This window comes from Otolemur garnettii, unplaced genomic scaffold (genome assembly GCF_000181295.1).
Source record: "Otolemur garnettii isolate 467f Iridium unplaced genomic scaffold, OtoGar3 scaffold00030, whole genome shotgun sequence".
Taxonomy (NCBI): domain Eukaryota; kingdom Metazoa; phylum Chordata; class Mammalia; order Primates; family Galagidae; genus Otolemur; species Otolemur garnettii.
Genome location: NW_003852425.1, coordinates 14,999,959 through 15,022,870, shown reverse-complemented (window position 1 = coordinate 15,022,870; position 22,912 = coordinate 14,999,959). Strand labels below are relative to the sequence as shown.

The 22,912-nt window shown below is 43.5% G+C and overlaps 1 protein-coding gene across 1 annotated transcript in view; it reads right to left on the bottom strand.

The window, feature by feature from the left end:
- Positions 1 to 6,981: 6,981 nt before the first annotated feature.
- Positions 6,982 to 22,912, bottom strand: part of LOC111725036 — a 111,122-nt gene continuing 95,191 nt past the window's right edge. The window contains exons 8-10 of the mRNA XM_023512728.1: positions 22,305 to 22,347; positions 20,327 to 20,513; positions 6,982 to 7,028 (exon numbers count right to left, since the gene is read on the bottom strand). Coding sequence (XP_023368496.1) covers positions 7,012 to 7,028; positions 20,327 to 20,513; positions 22,305 to 22,347 — 247 coding nt within the window. The 3' untranslated portion in view covers positions 6,982 to 7,011. The remainder of the gene's footprint in view (positions 7,029 to 20,326; positions 20,514 to 22,304; positions 22,348 to 22,912) is intronic.

Sequence of the window (22,912 nt, the reverse complement as noted above, 5' to 3'; positions counted from 1 at the left end):
ATTTATTTATTGCTTTAATGCTAGGAAATTCCTAAGAGAGACTTCTTTTTAAAAGGATGCTAAACATGTACACACATGTAAATCCCTCACAAAAACCCAGAAAGATGTTTTCATGAGAGTAAGGAGAAAAATAAAAAGCCTTGAAGACAGTATCATCAGTATGTTGTATGTGGATACCTACAATTAAATAATCCACAGTAAATATAGTAACACTGATAAAACTAGAGCTGCGTGTAACTATATGGTCTAATTAGCACTGGTTTTCACATGCACTCAGCACTCCAGAGAAGGTGCGAGTAGTTAGAATAAGATGCCCAGGGAAAGTACAGCAAAGCTGTGGGGCCACATCACCTGTGTTGCTGCAAAGAATAGAGTAAAATTCCTGAGGACAGAATCCTAACTTATTGTGCAGCACGGAAACACACACCATGAGCCATTTAAAAATAAAGTCATAATGACAGTGACTACAGTTGAACAGATTCACCGAGTAAGACACTTTATTTAAATCCACAAGTTGAGAAGCTGGTGAAGCGTAAAGGACAAATACACATAGTTAGTTGACAGTCGGAGAGGGCGATTTTTGCAAAATAAAAGATTTGGTGCAGTTTGATGGCATTTACCCAAGAGGGTTTCATTTTCAAACTCACACCCACAAGGTAATACTTCATTGCTTTGCTACTGAATCAGCTCAGTAGTGGCTCCGGCACTCTGTGAAAGGTCAGGTTTTGAATCCAGTGTTATTTGAACAATGTCCAGCTTCTCTTGTTTTCTACTTATAATTCTAACTACAGATAAGTATACTTTCTTCACAGTCTCAAACTACACTGCATTAATATTTTTATATTTACACTCTTGGGTTGGTTTGAATCTGTTACAATTGTGGGAATATTATATATAATGGTGGGCTACTGAGCATCCCAGTAAAAGCAGTAGTTTCCTAAGAACTGTGACTTGCAAGCAGTGTAACCTGGTTCTTTGTACCCTCAATGAATCCCCAACAATATAAAAGGAAAAAGGAACTGTTACTTAGGTAAACTGGGTTTGTAATCTATTTGGCATTGGGTCTATTAGCACAGAAAATGACGGTAAGGAGACTGAATATATGAAAATGCAGGTGATAATGCCAATTAGTGGCATAGGTGGAATCAGTATTGAGGCTACAGCTTGGCAAGGATAGGCAGTGACTGCTTTTGCCATGACTAATCAAGTCTTTTGTCTCTGACACAGGCAACTCATGTCTTCTGCAAACATGCAAAGAATAGTGGCAAGAAAACTCATTAAATCGTATAATTGTTTTGATGGGAAATCTTTAGCTTCTACGTCTCCCTGACAGCATTAAACCTCTGTCAGTAGGATGAAACTCTAACAGTGGCTTCTTAGAGACTCTGTCTTTGGTAATGCAACTCTTACTCTCCCCGACGCCACCCACAAGCACGGAGTCAGGGCTGCAGGGCTCCCTGAATCAATTTTCTTACAATGTGACCCCACTGCTTTAGTCACAAGTAATTGGTTTCGCAATTTATTGAAATTGGGATTGAAAGAGAGAAATTATTCTCTCATAGGGACCTGGACCTAAGAACGTGCAGACTTGAAGCTGTCAGCTAGAATTGTGTTCCTCCATGTGGACGGGGGAGCGGAGAAGACCAGTTTGTGCATTATTAATATGTCCTTTTTGCCTGGGACAGGATCACTTACATCTGCTGTCCTAGTATAATTATTAACAGTGGCTTCTTAAAATGTTCTGATTCAGAAGATGAATATATGGTCACTTTAATTGTTCAGGACTCTTTGATGGAGATGGTAGCAGGTCAGCTTGAGCAGCAGCTGCCCAGGGGTCATTCTGGGTCCTAACGTCCAAGGCAAGGGACTCAACTTTCAGACATTTGGAAAGAGTGGAGGGACAGCATTTACATCTGTGCTGGAGCAGGTACCTTGGAACCATGAAGACTCCTGTTTATCTGCTATAGTAATGGGGCAACTCCCTTTTTGAGATGGGTTCTCCAATAAAGGTTGCTGGATGGGCCTTTGCTGTTACTGGGGACACACAGAATAGCTGACCCTAACCTGTCGCTCCCAGATGTGATTGCTACAAAGGCTTTGCTACCCTCTCTACTGGCTGCAGATTTTATGAATATTCAGGTTAAAGTGATGTTTCTTTATGTGTGGAAGCTGATAAGAGGGTGTGACTGTCACTGGGATTTAAGGCTCACAGCTCATGTGCTGACTCTCTGTCAAGTTCAACCTGCAGGGAGAGAATAACGAGGCAGGTGCATGAAGAGTCTTAAAGCCGAGAAGATACTTCGTATCTCTTCTCATGCTCCAATCCCTGATCAGCCCGGTCCTGAAGTATACCACCATTTCTTCATAATTTAATAAATTTATGCTTATATTCTTACATTCTTTCCAGAAGCTTTCTGTAATTTGTAACCCTTAAAGTCTTAATACTACTTAGATTCTAAACTCAAAATCAGCAGATTCAAATTTCATCTGTGATCATATTGGTAACTGCAATTCGATTATTTCTGCCTTTCCTAGATGACCACTGAATGATGAGATCCTTCCCAGCCTGACTTGAAAGATTGATAAGGTAACCCACGCGTCTGTTTAAAATGAGTATATTCAAAACCTTGTTTGTGCATCCCAGGCACTCATTTGTGAAGAGTAACTAAAATGTAAAACCTTTTCCCAAGTATGTATAGATTTCATTCTAAAGTGACCCTTTGGAAACAATGGAAAGGATATTAACTAATTCAAAATATGCATGTGTAAATAAGGTGTATATAAGATATTAGTTTATTGTTAGAACAGATGGTTACTTTCTAACATACGGCTTTAGTTTTATTTATTTATTTATTTCAAATTATTCTGAGGGTACCAATTTTTAAATTATGTTGTTCTCATTTCCAGGGGCACAGTTACACCCTCACAATGTGCACAGTAGGTGAGATCCTGCCTCATGCCCCCCTCTTTCTGCCAGGCATCCTCCCCCTCCCCCTTACCCCTCCTTTGTCCTCCTGAGCTGGTACTAGAGTATAGACATGTCGCATGGAGGAGGTCTCAGGGAAAGCATGGTTCTCCTATGTTGGCCAGACCTCTGTGAGAAAGTCGTAATCGTTTTCTCAAACGCTGAGGTGGTTGCTGGGCCAACTCCCTTCAGCCGTGTGGGTTACCCTGCAAGCCCTGGGGAAGTGGGACACAAGTTGGCTGTTAGAGGCAGCGGGACGCCCGTGGGCTGCTGCTATGGGTGGGAGCCCCGAGTTAACGGCTTTGGCCAGGCTGCAACTCAGGTGCCTAGCCGCGGGGACTGGGTCCCACTGGCCTGGCCCCAGGCTCTGCTGAGTTCCCCCTTTCAGGCATTGATTGAGCCTCTTTCCATACTATGGGACATTAGGTGAACTTGTCCAGCTTTCAAAGTCATTTGCCTTCACCAGCAAGGTCTGGAGACTTCTTGGTAAAGGAATGGAAACATCAGGCAGAAGGCTGGGAAAAGGTGGTGGGAGAGTGTAGAAAGGAAAATCGGGTGACAGTGCAGAGTTACAGGGATCTGTGTGTCCCCAGAGGTTGCTGGGCAGCTGGAGTCAGTGCGCTCTGCTCCAGAAGAGCCTCTTGTCACGGCTGCAAGGGACGCTGGTGGTCCCTAAAGTTGGAGGCACTTGTCTCCAGGGCACAAGACACATCGTTGTGGATGTGAAAAAAAGAAAAACCTAGAGCATCTTTTTAATTTTTCCAATCAATGATCATAATAATTTTAATGAATACATTTGTATACATTAAAAAAAAAGTTGAGGTGGGGGAAGATCATTCCTAACCCCAGTAAGAAGCTCTGGAGGTGATTTGAGATCATTGAGAAAATTTTCTCAGGCTGAGCGGGTGAGACAAATAAGAAAATTGACTGACTGCCTTTACTGTTCCCTTCATATGGGAACAAATCATTCTGTTCTTTGGTATTTATTAATTTATCTTCACTGAATAAAATTCTATTGGGAAACCCAAGTACAGTGTAGTCCAGGAATTCTCCTTACTGTGTGCATGTTAAGTCAACAGATGAGGCGGAACAAGACATAGTGGGTTAGACCTGTAGGAACCTTCCGGGAACATTCCCGGCTCAGGATAGGGCTTCTCAGAAGACTGAAGGAAAATCTTCCAAGTTTACCAAGGAGTTGGGCTAGCAGAGTTTTGACAGCTATAAGCTAGTTTGTTGATCCAGAAAGCCTGAACTTGGCCCTCCCTGTTAGATCCTCCTAAGATAAAAACCCTGATGTATCTTTCCTCCATCCCCTCCCTCTGCAGGTGGTGAGATGGAGATGAGATGTATTCCTTCCCAGACGCAACAGAAATGTGAGGCCAGTATACAAGGTATAGATTCTCACTAAAGATAACAGTAACTGTATAGAGAGCTCGGTGGGACTCCACACTCCCAGAGTTCTCATACACTGTTCATTTAATTCCCGTAAACACAGGAGGCAGGTACAGTAATTACCCCCATTTACGGAACAGGAAACTAAAGCAGAGTATTAAAGTGATCTGTCCAGACTGCTGAAAGTGGCAGAGCTAACACTGAACTCAGCCCCTTTGGCTGCAGAGTACATGATTAAAACAACTTTTCCTGACTTTCCTTAATGGTCATAAGCAGGCTACAGCCACCACGTATGCCCACTGTAGATTATACTACTTGGCTAACTGACCTTTGAGCCCCCTGGATTTACCCACAAGGTAACCCTAAAATGTGCCATCAGATGTTGCCTACGCCTGTGAAGAAGTCTGGGCTTGCACTTTGCTTCCCGACTGTGTATCTATTGGAGATGGAAACCTTATGAATCTCGGGAAATGCTCTTGATCTTAGAGCAATGTTCTTTTGGGGTCTCTGAGAATCATATAAAGGCTAAGAACCTCCCCACATAAGAACGCTCACCCACCAACACTTCTGTGTAATGTCCATCATCTCTAGAACCTTCTAGAAATAGCAGTAGTAGTTTCTGGGGAGTGACTCTCAACTTTGAATGTTGATGATTTTCATTTTCAAATGACTTACATAAACGCATGATTCAGAGAAACTTGTATTCACATTTTACTGGTGGTGTTGCTTTTGCTTTTCTCCCTGAGGGGACAGTTCTGTGGCAGGGTTACAGGTGGCCGTGGTCAGCAGCTGGCTGCCTGGGGACAGCACGGCTGTGTATGCCCTCCTGGGCCCCAGGAGGACAGAGTGCACGGTGGGGGCCCAGGCCCTGCTGATGGCCCTGCTGAAGACCTCTTTATTGTCATGGCAATTGTAGAGGTGACAAGGGGACCACTTACAGAAGGGAGTTACTGCCCTGTTACTGCCAATCGAGTCTTTTCAGATTATGGCATTAAGTGGGTCAGTGTGTGCAGCGCATCTCTCTGGCAGGAGTTCACCCAGGCAGGCTCTGTTAGTATGCACCGAGTGGCACAGCCACGCGCTCACAAGCTGCCTTGGTCTACTTCAGCCACTTTTTGAGAATTTTGTTCTTTGGGGCAGGACAGAGATAAAGAATATAGAAAAAATGATAAATGTCTGTATCTTTTTCACTTTTAAGGTCCTCTGGAGAAAGAAATGATATGAATTAACATGAAACCCTTCCATGAGATTGTGGAAATATAAACAAGAATTATCTCTGGAATTGATGTCTCAGTTCTTAGCTAAAGACTAGAAATATTTGCAACTCTGGACAGCAGGTGGTTTCATTACCTCTGTGAAACTATACCTGCTGCTTTGGGCACCGTCTGAGGGTGCAGGATGAGTGTGGGAACCGTGGGTGGAGACCTGGATTCAGTTTCATTTCTGCGGTTTACAACTTAGGTGATCTTTGACAGGCGATCACTGTCCTGAGCCTCATCAGCAGAGACTGAGCTGTAAGGGCCTGTGAGCTCTTAGCTGTAGCAATGAGAAAAAGCTGCTATGTTAGGAAAAGACAAGTTCCTGTGTGTGTGTGTGCGAGTGTGAGTGTGCGAGTGCGAGTGTGTATGTGTATGAGTGTGCCTGTAAGTGTGTGTGGGTGAGTGTGCACAAGTGTGCACGTGTGTCTGAGTGTGTGAGTGGCTCAGAGTGCGGCAGTCTCACAGCTGAACTGTAGTCTGTGATCTGTGTTCCACTGAGGAGGGACGGGACTTCCAGCTCCATCTCAGCATCGTGGATACACACAGGCATTGTCCCACTGAGGAATGAAGCCAGTGCATATAATTGCTTTTGAATTTCTCTGAATTCTACTCTCAAGACCAAGAGCAAAGCATTCTTGATTTTGTTTTCACTGTGACAGAAATTTAATTAGTAGGTTAGACCTATGCTTTTTAGTTTTCTTCTCTAAAGTCAGCCAAATTCTTTATTTTATTTTTTAGCAATTATTCCTATTCTTTTTTTCATCACAGAAGTTCTGGGATGCACTTGGTTTAGTTGAACTTAAAATGACTTAAGAGGGAGGACCCCCTTGTTTTGCTGAATAATGTACTCCCTATTTAAGCTACTTTATTTCAAAAATCTTAATTTTTCTACATAGCATCTTCCTGCACCATAGTCTGAAAGCTTTTTAGGAAGGCTATCACCTAAGCACGACAGAAAACATTTAGCAAAGAATAAAGAATATAAAAGATAAAACACAATATAGTAACTTTTATTGTATGTATGCTTTCAAAAGACAGGAGTACAGGGCATATAATATTTTAATGCTAACATATGCAGCCTGAAGGGAAAAAAGGAGGGTAGTAATGGTGTTGATATAGGTCGTACACTGAGTGTCACATTAGATATGAGTGCTTTGGCTCAAGAACAAAATTATGCTTTTATCACAAAGTTTCCATATATCACAGGAACATCCATTTGAAAAGCGATGTGATGGTAAACATTTTGTTTCTTTCTACAACAGAGGTTGGTGGTAATTTTATGGATCCTTTGTGTTAAGAAATAGGGTTTCTTTCACATTTTGGTTTCCTCTAAAGGTCGATTCATGAAGTCGTGAATAGCCTGATGCAGGGGCAGCCATTTCTTGATAGAGGCTTTCAGAGCTGTAATCCAGCTGCAGAAAAAAATAGCACAAAAGATTGCTGAATGCCGGGAGGTGAAATGTTACGAAATCCTTTTATCTATTTTCTAATTGTTTCTCTTAGTTATTTAGTCTCCAATCAAGAGGATAAACCAGGCTGCTTAGATTTTGGACTAAATAAAAACACAAAATACCAAATGTGGTAGATGCAGGGGTACCAATGAGGTCCGCTGAGTAAGGAACGTGAATCATAGCATCTGAAGAGGGGGCATTGCTTGGAACTGGTGATTAATGGAGCAATGGAGTTTTACAGATCGTGATGAGTATTTTATTATTTCTGTTTAACTCTGCAGTTGAACTGATCGAACACACAGTAAACAAATATGTCCACAAGGCCAAAGTATTGCTTCATTAAATTCTGGAAACCACAGGAAACTCCAGTTAACTCTCCTCTCTTATCCCTTCCTTTGATTTTCTTGAATGAGATTTTATAAAATCTGTTCATGTGACATTTATTCTAAGGGAAATTAGTAGGTGTTTTAAAAAACCTGCAACAATCAAAAACAGCTAATCAGGATTCTCTCCAGTGGGGTGTCTTGTAAACACTCATAGGACACCGTGCTCTGTGACTCTCTGAGACGGATGTGATTTGTATAATTTCCTAAATTACTGCAGAGGGAGTCAGGTGTCTTGTGGAACCAGAGTTCCATCCACATGTGACATTCTGCTTTTATTCTTTGAAATATTTCTGTACTGACTTAGTATTGTTTCTCGTTGATGAAATCCCCTTGTGAATTTGGCAGTGAGACCCAACTATTCGACCTCCCCCTCAACACCTCTTCATTGGCCTTTCTCGGACATGCCAGCAGGACCTCACGTTTCAAGGGCTCCATCTTAATCTGCTGTCCAGGTGGCACAGCACAAGCCCAGTGAGGACGGTCCACGCCAAGCATCCAGCGGCTCCACACTCATTATCTGCCCGTCTAGCTCACCCTTAAGAGTGAGTGGCACAGGTGAGGCTTAGGCAACAGGGAGGTCCCCTCTCCCTTCCCCAAATGGTTGCTTGATGGAGAACCCTAAAATTCCACTGTTGGAGTTTTATCTCTTTGAGTTGCGATAGTCTATCCTGTTCTTACAGATGTCTGTGGGAATTTTACCATGTCAAGAGGTTTAATAAACAGTTGTGAATTTCTCTATTAGATCCTTTCCCCCAGATAGTTGGAGAAAAGGCTGGATGAGGCGGGGTGGTCATGAAGCCGCAGAGGGTGGGGTCAGAGGATGGAGGGCACTGGGTGTCTTGGGATTGCAGTTGGGTCAGGGAAAGACTTGCGGGATGGAGGGGGATGCTCTGGTGAGTGGAGAATGCTTCCTCTGCCTCGCAGTTTTCTCCCCGTTACTGCCCATCTTTCTCAGGATCCTTGTCAGCTAAGTGCCCTTTGTGCCTGTGACGCTGTGTACCAACACCTCATGGATTAAATAAGCCTGTGTCCTTGTACGCCTTATACCCAAACCAAACAACCGACCGATGGATATATCAATAAGAGTTATGTGAAATGAGGCAAAACAGCTGTTCTGCGAATTAATAAATGATAGTATTTACAGATTTTGGTGATGGTCACCTTCCTGTTGAAGCCCGAGTCAGCCATTGCCTTGGGAAAAATTGTGGACTATTTTCCATGTGAAAAAAAAATACTTCTGTGAGTGTTAGAGTCATCTAATACTGAGAGTCATCTGAGGATGCATTGAAAAATATCCAGGAGAATATTTACTATGGAGACTGGAAGGAAAGGGAGGGACTGAACTGAAATGTGGAGTTGGAGCTGGAACACCATGATGAGGGTTTGCTAAGAGGGCCTTGTCGGGACTTATGGAAAGGAGAAACAAAGACCTTGACTCACCGCTGGTTTTCTGTTTTATTTTCTGCACAGAAATAGAAAGTCCTGAACTCTTCAGATGGAGGTTTGAGTTCAATTACTGATTGTTTGGCGCTAAGGGTCTGTTCACTCACCCTGTACCCTTGCAGATAGAGGCCACCTGCAGACAGTGAAATAAGAAATGAATGAGGACAGAGAGGGTAAGAGGAGAAACGAGGTGTGAAAGAGTTCTGAGAAAATTTTGTGTCTGAAGGAACCTCGGCCCAGCTGTCTCATTTGACAGATGAAGAAATCGAGACTACGAAAGAATATGCAATTTCAGGTCACACACTAATAATTAGCCAGCGGCAAGACTTGTAATGGCATTTAGATTTCCTGGTTTCCATTTTTGTAATTTTCTTGCCACATGTTCAGAATTTAGCTTTGGGTTACGTGTGCCCAGACTAGCTTCTTTACCTGAAGCTCACATTTCGAAATAAAATTTTCAGTATCACAGAGTGACACCTGTGATATCACATTAAGGGGAGAATTAAGTCGTATTTGCTTGGGAAGAACCATTACAGCATCTTTCCCAAATAAAGAGAAAGTTTCCCAGCAGGGTCTGCACCTGATACATTCTCACCTCCTTTGTGCATAAGCAAAGCACGTCTAAGCCAGTAACCCGTAGGGTGAGCTGAGCCAACTTTGGCTAGCAAGGAAAGTAAATGACTGGTTTTTAAAGATAACTTCCCCCTTGCAGTCCTTTGAATCCCATAGAATGGTTGTATTTGCCTGGCCTGAATTTTGCTTCCATTTTTTGGGGGCCAAGAGGAAGATCTCGATCTAGGAGAAGGTTCTGGAAAATTGAAACTTTTGTCCATGTTTTATGGTGTCTTGAGCTCCGAGGCAGCCTGAATCTCTTGCAGAGACTCTGGGCAGTGTGAGTAACGGTGGTGATCAGGTGTATAAAGCCCTCTTGCTCTTGCTCAGGCCTCTCCTCATCCTTTACCTCCTCCCAAGAGCCACGTTAGTGCACTGCACTTACAAACAAAGTATGAAAATACCACTTGGATTTTTTCCACCGTGCCTGGCACCTATTCTATGCTAATGTGTGTTAACTAGGGACTGTGCAGGGAAGAGTTGGCCCCTTCACTACACCTGACTTCTGTTATCCTTTCAGTTACACTCACTACCAATGTACATTGGGAGAAAGACACAATTCTTTTTTTAAAGCAGAATGAGTAAATTTGGGACTTAATTAGAAAAAAATTGCTCATTTTATCAGGGATTAGATGCCATATTAAATTTCTTTTCACTTTTTTTAACTTCTGAGAAAGCCTTCCTTTCAGGAACGGACATGTTTGTCTCCTTTACTGGGTCCCAGTAACGTGGTACCTCCTTTCTTTGAGCTACACCTTTACGCATCCCCCAATAGCTTTACTGAGACACAATTAATGTATCATAAAATTCATCCATTTAAGAGTATACAACTCCATGAGTTTAGTTTACTTACGGATAAACCGTAACCATCATGTAATCTAATTTTAGAACATCTTTATCTCAAAAAGAAATCGCATGCCCGGTGGTGGCCACTCAGCATCTGCTGCCCCGATGGAGCCCCAGGGAATCCCACCTGCCTTCCAGCTCTCCAGGTGTCTTATCCTGAGACGTTTAATATAATGGAACCAGATGCTACATGGTCTTTTGTGACTGGCTTCTTTCACTTAGTGCTATGTTGGGAGGGGTTTGTGCGCCCTCCCCCCCAGCTCTCATGTTGGATTGGTCCCCAGTGTTGGATGGAGGTGGGGCCTGGTGAGAGGGGTTTGGGTCATGGGGATAAAACCCTCATGGGGATAAATCCCAGGTGCACCTCTCCAGGGCGTGAGTGGGCGCTCACTCTGGCTTCTGAGGAGAAGTGGCACCTTCCTCGGCTTTCAGGATTCCTTCTGTTCTCTCCCTCACCTCCCACCAGGACTAAAAGCTCCCTAGAACCCCTCCAGAAGCCGATCCCCCACACCATGCTTCTGGTATAGCCTTCAGAGCCAGGAGGTGAATAAACTGCTTTCTTTATAAACTGCCCAGCCTTGGGCATTCTCTACAGCAACTCAAACAGACTAAGATACTTAGGGTGATGTTTTCAAGGTCCTTCGGCAATGCATCAACGTCAGTCCTTCACTGCTTCTTTCTATGGGAATGGTTACACCACATTTTATTTATCTATTCATTAGTTGATGGACATTTACATTTTCTCCAATTTTTTGGCTGTTATAAACAATCTTGTTTTGATCCTTCCTGTGCAAGTTATTGCAGAGGTGTTACTGCTTCCTTAGGCCTATGCTAGAAGTAGATGCTGTTTCAGGAATATGGGGAAGGAAAGATGTGTCACAGGGTCATTTTGCTTTGTACAAAAATTAGTGAGTTATCGTTCCTCTCTATTTTTACAGACAGGGTCTTCCCACGTAGCCCAGGCTGATCTCAAACTCTTGGGGTCCAGTGATCCTCCAGCCTCCCTAGGGGCTGGGAGCCCTGCATCTGGCTTGTTTTGCTATTTTAATGCTCTACTCCAAACAGTACCACACAGCACATATATGTCTGTGGTTTCTGTCTGCGTTGAGATTCCTTCTCTTATGTGGCTGAGCACACATGAATGCTCTCCCAGCCCTATAGCTTTTGCAAATGAATAGAATGTTTGTCCAAAAGTGTCTGCTAGAAACAGGAAGGCTTTCTGATCCTTTTTCCTAACCAGTTCTAGGGTAGAGATGATTGGCAGTAATGACATTCAATTATAACTGCATTACCTCACTGGAGGTGACCTCCCCGGGCTGGTCTCTGTCTGTTAGGAGGCAGCACCAGTAATTAGCAAGCCAGCACAGTATTTGGACTGAGATTTCTCTGGAGACCTGGGCAAGCATTATGTGTTCTGTTTGTTGCAGTAATAGAAAATATATCTTTCTGAGAAGTGCACGGAGACCTTGATGTGATTTATTCAAGAAAAATAGTCAATAGTCACAATTTGTTACTTCCAGCTTTTGCTGGGGAAAGATAAAAGGGAAAGAAAATCCTTGAGTGTGGTGAGTGACAAAGGGCTTGAGGCCTGGGCAGATGCACTTGACAAAGGCGCTTCTGGAATCCTCGCGCCTGGTGTCTTAATACCAGCAGGTGCGGGTGGGCCAGGAATATGCACTGTTAGGGTGCCAAGGATAGGGTGATCAGATTTTAACATCAGTAAGGCGGGACAACAAGGCCAGGGGGCCGGGCAGGGTGGGATGGGGGACAGGGCAGGGCCAGGCTTGACAACAATGCAAACTTTGATAAGCATTTCTCAATAGTCACTTCTCAGCAATTATTTGTTATTATTACAGTTTAACATTATAAAATTAACAAAAATAATATAAAACTCATATTCCAGCAAAATAGCCACATGGCAGCCGAAAACCGAGTATTCCCTTCCTGTTCTCCCACCCGTTCTTGCATTCTTTCCAAAAATCGGGACTTTTTTAGAAAGCTGCAGGATGCAGGACAAATTGTTGAAAAGCAGGACTGTCTCTCCAAAAGCGGATGTCTGGTCACCCTAGCCAAGGAGAGCACAGTCTTCTTGACACCCAGGAAGCCTTCAGGGAGCTGAGAAGCCTATTTCTCCAACTTGCACGTCACACTCAGAAGTTGATTTATCTACCTGAGAGTGAGACGTGGGGTTGGTGTCTGATGTGGTAGTTAAGGGCAATCAGGGCTGTGCTGCTTCTCAGACCCTGCTCCTCCCCCTCATATCACTTTTATCTTTTCTCTAACTCCTCTTTGTTGCCCTGATATTCTCTCAGCATCTCAGCTGACCATTGCAAGAAATAAGTCATGCCAACAATATTGCAGATATGTTCAGAAATAAGAAGTATCATCCAAGGTCTCCCAGATCTCTTACGAAGAGGATAAAGAATAGATTAAAACAAAATAAATAGCAATAAAGCAGTGAAGCCACTGAGACCAGCAGTCCAGGGACCAGCTCCCTGTGAAGTGGTGACCTCAGAAGCCTGGGTCACAAGAACAGAGCAACTAGCGTTGGGCACACTGTGGGGTTAATGCAACCCTGACACACCTACCGCAGCCTCAGCCACTGTGCTTCTAAGACTCCGAGCATCAGACTAACCGTTCAAACAAACGCATATGCAGATAATGAGTGTTTTATGTGTCAGTATTTTTTCAACATTTTTGGCTGTGATCCAAAAGGTATAGTAAGTGTGAACAGACTTCTACACAGCTTCATGTTATTAAACCAAAATTTCTGTGAAACACTGTGACCTATCATGATATTTCCCATTAAATAATTAAATTCTCTGCTGTTATACAAATAGTGGTCACAGCCTGCTACACACAGGGTGTGATTCACTAATGGAGTCAAAACCTGCAGTCTGGTAAACACTGGTATAAGTGATAGTCAAGGCTGACTTCAAGGTTATCACCTTCATAGGACAGGAGAACAAGGGACCAGACCAGGGTGGGCGACAAGAAAGGGAAGCTGAGATTCGGCACTGTTAAAGGGGAATTAGAGGTCAGACCAACAGAGAGGTCATTTCCTAAGCATTGCCTAGAAGATTGGAAATGAGTATCCAAATCCTACATAATCATGGTAAATACCATAACGATTCATATTTTATGCATATAAAATAATGAAGTTGAACTGAGTATTTTAGGACTTATAGTGTTCCTGGTGTGGCCCGTGTTCAGCCATTCTCTACAAATTCCCCTGCTGCCCTCACGACTCCTGCGGTTCTGACAGTAACCAGCCAGACAGGGTGGGCCCAGTCGTGGTCCCTGTGCAGACACAGGGTAGGCCCTGTCCTGGTCCCTGTGCAGACACCGGGTGGGCCCAGTCGCAGTCCCTGTGCAGACACCGGGTGGGCCCAGTAACGGTCCCTGTGCTGACGCCAGACACACAGCATTCTGCACTGAGTGCTGCTCTAAGTAGACTCATTTCTGCCAGAGAGCACCACACACAGTGCTGTGGCTAAGAGTTTGGGCATAAGATTTAGATATCATTTGTTCATATTCTGTCACTAACCATTTAACTGCTGAGTGAGCATTTTAATTAACTTCTCTAAGCCTTAGTTTCTCACCTATCATTGGGCAAGAACAGCGGACGTGCGGCTAGATTAGACCCAGGTAATAAACGCTAAGGTTCTCATCCTGGTCCTTGACACAGAGGAAGCACTGGGGCATGCCCTCTCCCCCTCTAATGCACTGGCAGGATGATCTAGGCCCTGCCTGAAAATATTCTCACCTAGACGTGGTTCTTAGTGGAAGGATGGAGAGGGCATATTTATTTTGAGAATTTCCCGCAGGAGATTTGGATATGTGTCCATCCTACTATGAATTTCATTATGCTGGTTTACTGGTCAGGATTCATGCTAACATGTATAGAGGGGTGAGTAGAACTCTTAGAATAAGCATATAACCCTCCATTTAATGTTTAAATCAAAAGAATGGCAAAGGACTTGAGAAGAATTCCTAAACAGCCTCCTTAGCCCTGCAGAAGGGTGGGCAGCTGGCCCCTGGGGGGCCCGAGGTGGGCAGCAGCAATCACAGTGTGTGGGGGGTGATAAAGTTCACCTTCTGGACCAAGGTACATCCTCATGGAAAGTGGTATTTTTTATTCAAGGAAGAGTAGAAGCATGTAAAAACAAAATCACAGCCTCCTATTTTAGGACATGGCCTAGATATAAATTTTCTATTGGAATTTCAGTTCAGTTAAGGAAAATGTTCTTTTAATCCAGTGGTTCTCAACCATCCTAATGCCATGACCCTTTTATACAGTACCTGTGGGTAATGAGAGCCGCTGTTTTAATCCATACTGGAGAAGGTTTGGGCTAGGAAGGATATAGACTTGGGGAGACAAGATTATTCCAGAAGTAAAGCTGGAAAGGAATGGATGGTTTGGGGTTCAATATTTTTATTAATCACAAATTAGTGTATTTTCAATAAAGGAATTTAAAGAAGAGATTGAGGGAGGGGCTTTAGCACAGCTGACCATCTGGTGCTTGCCTTCTCCACAAAGAGCCACATAGCCAGTAGATGATAATACTCCCAGGACATCTTCTAAGAGAGACACTGGAGTTCAACAGAGAAGTGACAGGGAACACCTGAGGCAAGGAGGGAGAGGAGGTGGGGCCACCTGTTCTGCCAGATTGGCTGGGAGCCTGGAGAGGACCCCCAATGTGGGGAGAAGGTGAGGGAGAGACCCCCAGTGACCTACATTCCCACTGCATACTCCTGTGATCCTAGTCTTGTGGGACCCCTTGACTTTCAATTCCTCATGTTAGTCCTAAGACTGACCTGGAGTTGGCACTATGGCTCTGCTACAACCAGGGAGTGCATGTGGGTCCCACACAGTCCTTGAGTCCCAAGCAGCTAAAGCACAGTACCATGTTGGAAGCCCAGACTGCATACTGCCCTGAGACAAACAGTCCCCAAGGCTCCACATCCTTGGGGCACCACTGGCAGCCCTGCCTGTAGCCACCACTGCTGCCAGGGCTGTAACATGAGCCACTGACAATGACCCTGCCACCCATAGCAGTGGAGCAGCTACACATGTCACAGGTGCTGCTCCTGGCTGTTGCAACTGTAGCCAAAGTATAAGCCACTAGCAATGACCTTACTACCCCCAACAGCAGGGTCACTGTGCATTTACAAGCTCCCTGAAGACCCACAGGCTCATCCATGGCCACCATCTGGGGCCAAAACATGCATTTCCATTACTTTCAATCTGTGTATCTTTACAGGTGAAGTGAATTTCTTGAAGGCATAATATAGTTGAGTATCCTCTTTTTAAAAATCCAGCCAGCTAGTTTGTTTCTTTAATTGTGGAATTTAAATTATTTATATTCAAGTGTGTTGTTGGTACATGAGAAACTCTGTCGTTTTGTTGACTGTTTTTGTTTCATGTATTCTTTTTCATTTCTTCATCTTTATTCTTCCTCTTTCTTGTTATGATTTGGTGGTTCTTTAAAGTTATAACCTTTTATTTCTTCCTGCTTGTGAATTTTATGATTTCATGTATTTCCATGAAGGTACGTACTGTTTTTTCACTTATGTAGGATTTCCTTAAACATTCCATGTAGTGATGGGCCAGTGGGAATGAAATCCCTCCATTTTTGCTTTTACATGAAAGATTTTATTTCTTTTAAAATTTTGAAGGATAGCTTTGTTGGGTATAGTATTCTTGGTTGCCAGGGTTTCTTTTTAAAAATTTCTTTTAGCATTTTGCATATCTTACTGTCACCTGGCCTGTAATGTTTATTCTGTGAAATCTTCTGTGCTTTTAGCCTGATGAAAGTTCCCTTATATGTGACTTGATGCCTTTCTCTTGTTGATTGTGGAATTTGCTCTTTGTTTCTTACTTTGAAAATTTTATGATAATTTATGTGCTTTAGAGAGAACCTTGTTAGATTGAACAAGATTTTCTTGGGGAAAACCAAGCTTCCTATATCAGAGTGTCTGTATCTGTCATGAGATGTGAAAAGTTTTCAGCTGTTATTTCATTAAAAAGGTTTTATGTAACTTTGCCTATTTCTTCTTCTTATGGAACTTATAAAATTAAGAACATGTTCACTTTATATGTCCCATAGGTTTTCTTCAACCTTTTAAATTCTTTTAAAAAAATGTTATGACTGAGTTATTTCAAAAGACATGTCTTGAAATTGAAAAATTCCTTGAGGACTTGGCCAATAGTCTAGATTGCACCCAACCTTCCACCCACTTCTTCCAGTTTTATGGATTGGTTTTCATAGGGAAACTTTTCCTGTAGATCTATCTATAGTGTTAAGCGGGGATACTTGGGCTCTTGGGTGCATGTAGTTGTAACCTCCAAATAATTTCTTCAGGTGTAGTTAATATCAGTGGTTCTGTGAGTGAATTAAGGTTGAGGTCATTAGTGGAGGATGTGGTGAGGCTTTGCTGGGGATGGGGACACTTGGTGAGTCAATCCTCAGGCCCCTGAGTGGTGTACACAGGTGCCATCAGGGGGAATGGGGATGAGCCTTTTTCAAGACTGCAGATGGTATGCACTGGTGTTGGTGGCAGGTGGGGTAAGCTATTCCTCAGTCCCCAGGATGGTATGTGTTGGTGACAATAGGGAAGGGTAGGTGGGACCTGCTCTCAGGCCTGCGGAGCTGGTAGGGTGGGCTGAATCCCTAGGCCCTCGGGTAGTGTGTGCAGGTGCTGGTAGCCACAATGGTAAGGCAGATCTGTTCTTAGAGCTCTGATGACATATCCAGAAATTAGATAACTGTTTATAGTTGGAGAGAGCGTGATACAGCAGAAAAGCTGGGTGTGGTAGCGGGCTGAGTTCTGCTTCTGTCTTTGAATTGGATTTTCAAACATCTAACCTATCTTCCCTATTAAATGAAGAGATGACAAACTACTCATACTCTATGGGAACAATCACCAGTTAAGGACATTTGAATATTTAGCCATTTGTTCATTAAGTGTGCATAATATAGAGTCATTTCTAGGCCTGGGATCCCTCACAAGAGATAAGATGGTCAATCAAGAGATAATATACAATTATGATGATAAGTGTCACAAGATAGATAAGCTCAGAAAAAGGAGAGTTTGTTTATCTGGGACCATCTGGGATTACTTCGTAGTATACATGGACAGCATTTGAATAGACAGTTGAAGGATAGGTAGAATCTGGGCAATTTTCATCGAGTGGTCAGTAGGTAGAGGGTGTTTCAGGGGAAGGAACCTGCATAAACAAAGGCATAGGGTCAGAAAAATGTCCAGAAGTTGGAGTGTGCTAAGGAAATGGAATGCGGCCTTGTTTGGGTGGAGTGTTGGATGCAAGGAGTAGAAAATAAAGCCATAAAAGGACTTGTAGAGCAGAATATGAGGCCCCAGAGTGCTTTGGAGACAACCAAGAGCCATGAAAGGTCTTAGAAAGAAGGATATGATGATAAGAGCAGTATAAACAAGACTTCCATTTTTTCCTACTCATTGGTTTTTTTCTTTTTGTTGCTATAACTTGACTATCTGGGTTCAAATTCTGTCTTCACCATTTACTAATAAGGATAATTTGGGCAAATTATTTAACCTTGCTAAGCATCAGTTTCTAAACCTATAGGTGGTATAATGGCTTATTTTATAGGATTATAGGATTTAAGTGAAAACAGCAAGTGAAAGCATTTAGCAGAGTGCCTAAGTACAAGATCTTTACTCCCTAAATGATAGATAATAACTGCTACTTTTGCTATTATTATTTTTAGGCTATTTAATAGAGAAGTTTTGGCCTGTAATCCTAACACTCTTGGAGGCTGAGGCAGGAAGATTGCTTGGGGCCAGTAGCTTAAGGCCAGCCTGAGCAAGAACAAGATCCCATCTCTACAAAAAACAGACAAAAATAGCTGGAAGTTGTGGCATGCTTCTGTAGTCCCAGCTACTCAGGAGGCTGAGGCAGGAGAATCGCCTGAGCCCAGGAGTTTGAGGTTGCTGTGTGCTCTGATGACGCCACTGCACTCTACCTTAGACTTTGTCTCTTAAAAAAAAAAAAAAAAATAGGGCAGTTGCAGCTCTCTATCTAGGACCTTTCCACCAAGGAGGGCCTCTAATCCTTTGAAGTAAGAAAAGCCACCTAGTGGCAATCATCACTATTTTTAAACTCTTGCAATCAGTAGCATTCTCTGGGCCCCAGGGGTATAAAGGCACTTGGCTAACATTTAAATTTGGAACAATCTCCACATTTAATCCTAAACATTTTTTTCTTTTTATGGAAGAAAACTTAGCTTAATTGATTTGGTAATTTAAGTAGCTCAGATTTTTACAGTGATATTGTACAATCAAAGTACAAGTCAATGACGACCTTGGAGACTTAATTGTTCTGTTGCCCTTAATTCCCATCCTGTGTCAGCTGTTTAAAGCCACAGATTTGGGGTTGAATAAGAACTGCCTGTTTTGTAAGGTCCTAGAGATACTGTCTGTCTCCTCATAGTTGAATGTTTTAAAGTCAGAGGGTGGTGGAGAGTTGTCGCATTGTTATCCTGCGTGATGACAGATGGACCATGGTGTGATGCCTCTTTCGTGCCTTTTGAAAACGTCCAAGGTTGAAACGGTCACCTTCTCAGTTGGCAAGTTTACGTACCTACACATAAGCATTAAAGCTAAGGAAAAGAGATTCTAAGATGCTCATTATTTCAGGATTATTCATATGCAAAAGAATTCAACAGCAAATAAAAGACTAATTATTTTGTCAAAAATTATGAGAAGGGTAACCTATTTTGTGGAAATCAGATCTAATTATAATTTTATTAAATTATATTGTTTACATAACCATTTTATACAGTAGATTTTAAGTATTATATATAATAAGTCTGTATGATAAACACATCAAGAGTATATATGATAATTACATGATAAAATACATAATGAAATAATATATATGAGAGAGATTTTTGTGCTCAGAGCTTTATGTGGACAGCTAAGTCACTGTAACAATTGCAACGACTCCCTTGGTCTTCACAACAGTCCTTTGAAATAGGTACTGTTATTTGTATTTTATAAATGAGGAAACTAAATTTTAGGAAATTAAGCAACTTGCCCATGGAAAACAGTTAAACTTCTTGTTACTCACTTGTCCAAGTTAGGGATACTGTGGAGGGATCCAAATTACACCTTGGAATTTGGTCCCCAAGTTGGAGGGGGGCCGAAGGGGAGGCATTTGGGTCCTGCAGTGGGTCCCTCACTTCATTTGCTCCCCTGAGAGCTGGTAGTTTACAGAGCCTGCCCCTCTCCACTCTCGCTCATCCCTTCCCACCTGTGATTCTGCGTGCAGGTTCCCCTTCTCCTTCTGCCGTGAGAGGAAGCAGCAGTGGCCGCTGCAGAAACAGACGCTGACACAGTACTTTTTATAAAGCCTGCAGAGCCATGGGCCAAATAACCTCCTTTCTTCATAAATCACCCAGCCTCAGGTATTCCTTTATAGCAATACAAATGGGCTAAGATGCTATGAGAAAAGGGTGGAGTTGCTACAAAAGAAACTATTGGTATTGACCCTGAATATCATCAATGACCGGAAGAATGAAGGGATTTACTCTTTGCTTTTCCAGACAGCCCAAGGTACACGCTCTGGAGATAGCCTGGCTGTGTAGACCAAGGGTACACGCTCTGGAGTTAGCCTGGCTGTGTAGTCCAAGGGTACATGCTCTGGAGTTAGCCTGGCTGTGTAGACCAAGGGTACACGCTCTGGAGTTAGCCTGGCTGTGTTTAGATCTCAGCTTTAGCACTACATAGGATCCTACCAAATTGTGCTGGCTTTGCAGCCAGTGTTCTAATCTGTAAAATGGGAGCAGGAATCGTGCTTCATCTCTGGAGGACGGATGAGAGAAATTTAGGTAAAACACCAGCACCGGGCCTAGTATGAGCTCAGCAAAGCTAAGATGTCTTTAATGCCACTATTATAAGTACTAGTATTTCAAGTGGAATCTGAGTCCATACCTGAGGCGTAGGTGGAGCGGATGCTAGCATAGAAGTACAAGCAGCCATCCTTCAGGATGCAATAGTGCTGGACCCACGAGTCCGTGCTTCTGTCCAGCTGGTGCAGAAGACCCAGACACTCTGGGTTCTTGATAGCCAGGGGCGGGAGGTTGCTGTTGTGCAGAGTGACGTCCTCCCAGACATGGTTCTGCAATTGTAAGGAAAGGCAGAGTCTTTGTGTCTCTCCTGGGTCAAGGTCTTCAACCCCAGAGCCAGGACATGAGCACCAAGTCTCTCTGACTTCAAGGAAGCCACTGCCCTAAATGGTTCTGTTGCTAAGGTAATCTGAATACTTAAATAATCAGCCAGAAAACCCAAACTTCTCTCTTCCCTTTTGATTTCCATAGACATCCTTCCTCTTTGGCTTCTATTCTATTCTGAGGAGACGGAAGGCATATCGCCAAAGAATAAAGGATCATGAATGGAAGGAAACGCAACAGCCCCCTTGGCAAGGGCTGCTTTTAGTGTCCCGTCCGGAAGTTCTGGGCTGGATCCACCATTTCACTCACCACTGGGATCGTTCCCCGACCCATTTCTGGGAAAATTGTTCCGCTGTGACCGACAGCAGCTCCTAACGGTTCATGCTTTTCTTTATCTGGAGCTCTTGTTTGTGCAAAAGCACAAGTTAAATGCCTCAGGCCAGCTCAGGTCCTGGGGTCTCATCAGGGATGTGAAAGGTCAAAAGTGAATCCAGGTCCTTCACCCCAGAGGGCAGCCTTCCTCCCATGTAGGGCCAGGAGACGGGCTTTTTGTAGGAACTGTGACACGAGGCTGGGGGCACTGTCTTTATCTCACTATCAGAATGTCCTGCCTGCGCTGGACACTTGCTTTGCTTTGTTTGGTTTCATTTTTGCTCTTTAGTTTTAACAAGGCAGGGCAAAGATTTCAGAACCGAGCTTGCTGTATTCTCTGCTGTGAAGTGGGAGCCTGCTGCGAGTGTGGGTGCTCACTTTTTCACTGTCCTGCAGACACTCTGAGAGCATTAGCAGAACAGATAGCTCTCCAGAATGTGGAGGCTCATTAGGGCGATGCATTGGGGAGACGGATGAGCGTGTTCCAGGTAAAAGGAAACCCAAGTCCTGCTGTTTGTCACACAAGGATGCTTGTGACTGTCCAGAAAGGACATTTCAGTGCAAGAAATCTGATCTTCCCCAAATGTACAAGAGCCAAAATATGTAGAGAAAATAATTGATAGTGACTTTTCCTTGTGTGCCATTTTGCGAGGAAATGAACATATTTAAAGAACATCTAGCCTCATTAGAAATCATATAGAGAGCACAGAGATGGAACAGTTGGGTATTAAAGCAATTTACCCCCTGGCAGGTTATACCACAAGCTCATAAAGAGAAGTATCAGATTCCCACACAGCTGGAGCGATGGCTCACCTGTTGATGTTTTGAAGTTACCTATAAGTTTGTAGGTAAAAACTAAATTAAAACTATATTTCCCCAAAGCTAGGCATAATGAATGGACAGGAATAGTAAAGACTGACTAATCTGTGCACAGACAAGGACGTGAACACGAAGCACTGTGTTTCTGAATATAACACACATTTTTAAATAAGCTGCTCAGCTAATAAATAGCAACATCCCAAGATATACCTGAGTATATTGGTGAGTAAAAAAGAAAACAGCAGCAATGGTTTATCATCGGGGGAACCACCGACTGCACTGTGGGAAACAGCAACTCCACCCCAGTTGGTGCCTGCCTGCTGGGTCTCGCTGGGAGGGATGTCATGCAAACCCTTGGAAACAAAAACAGCAGGAGTACAAGCTCCCCTGTGGGACCCAGCGGAAAACTCTGTGAGCTCAGGATCCTCTTCCCAGCATTCAGGACACATCTGAGAGGCCCGGGGTGGACTGCAGGGCAGTTAGCCTGTTCCCTTCTCTCTAGAGAAGAAGTGCAAGATGAACACAGATGCACACCAGGGGGGTCTTACCTGGTGGACGGGATGGGCCGCCTTGTCCATCGCCTCCAGCCACCTGCAAGACAGTGCAGTGAGAGGGGCTGCCTGCAGGGACTGATAAGTGTCGTGGGGGAGCTTGTTCTCACGGAACCCACTGCTCAGACTGGACAGTCCTGAGGCTCAGGTGTATTTCATTGCTCTAAGTTCATAGTGAAGGAAAGCATGTTCTTATAAAATCAGTGTTACTAGGTGGCAAAATTGTACCTCTAGCAGGAGGGCTTAAAATAAATTATTCTTACCTTTCTCCTTTACTGTAGTGTAATTAGGACCTGAGAGCAAATTCATTCAGTTATGATTTTACTAAGGTATGTGGATTTATTAATACCATGGGGCCAAAACCAACTGGTATAGTAACTGTAGGCCCTGGCTATTAAAATACGGAGAAACTGGCACAGAGCCACTGTACGGGATCCTTTCCCCATGCCACCTTCAGTGTGCCATGATGGCCTCTCCCTGAGGACCGAGGTGTGTGACTCCTGCCTCCTGAGCCAGGTCTATCCACCCATCCACCCACCCACCTCCTGAGCCAGGTCTATCCACCCACCCACCCACCCACCTCCTGAGCCAGGTCTATCCACCCA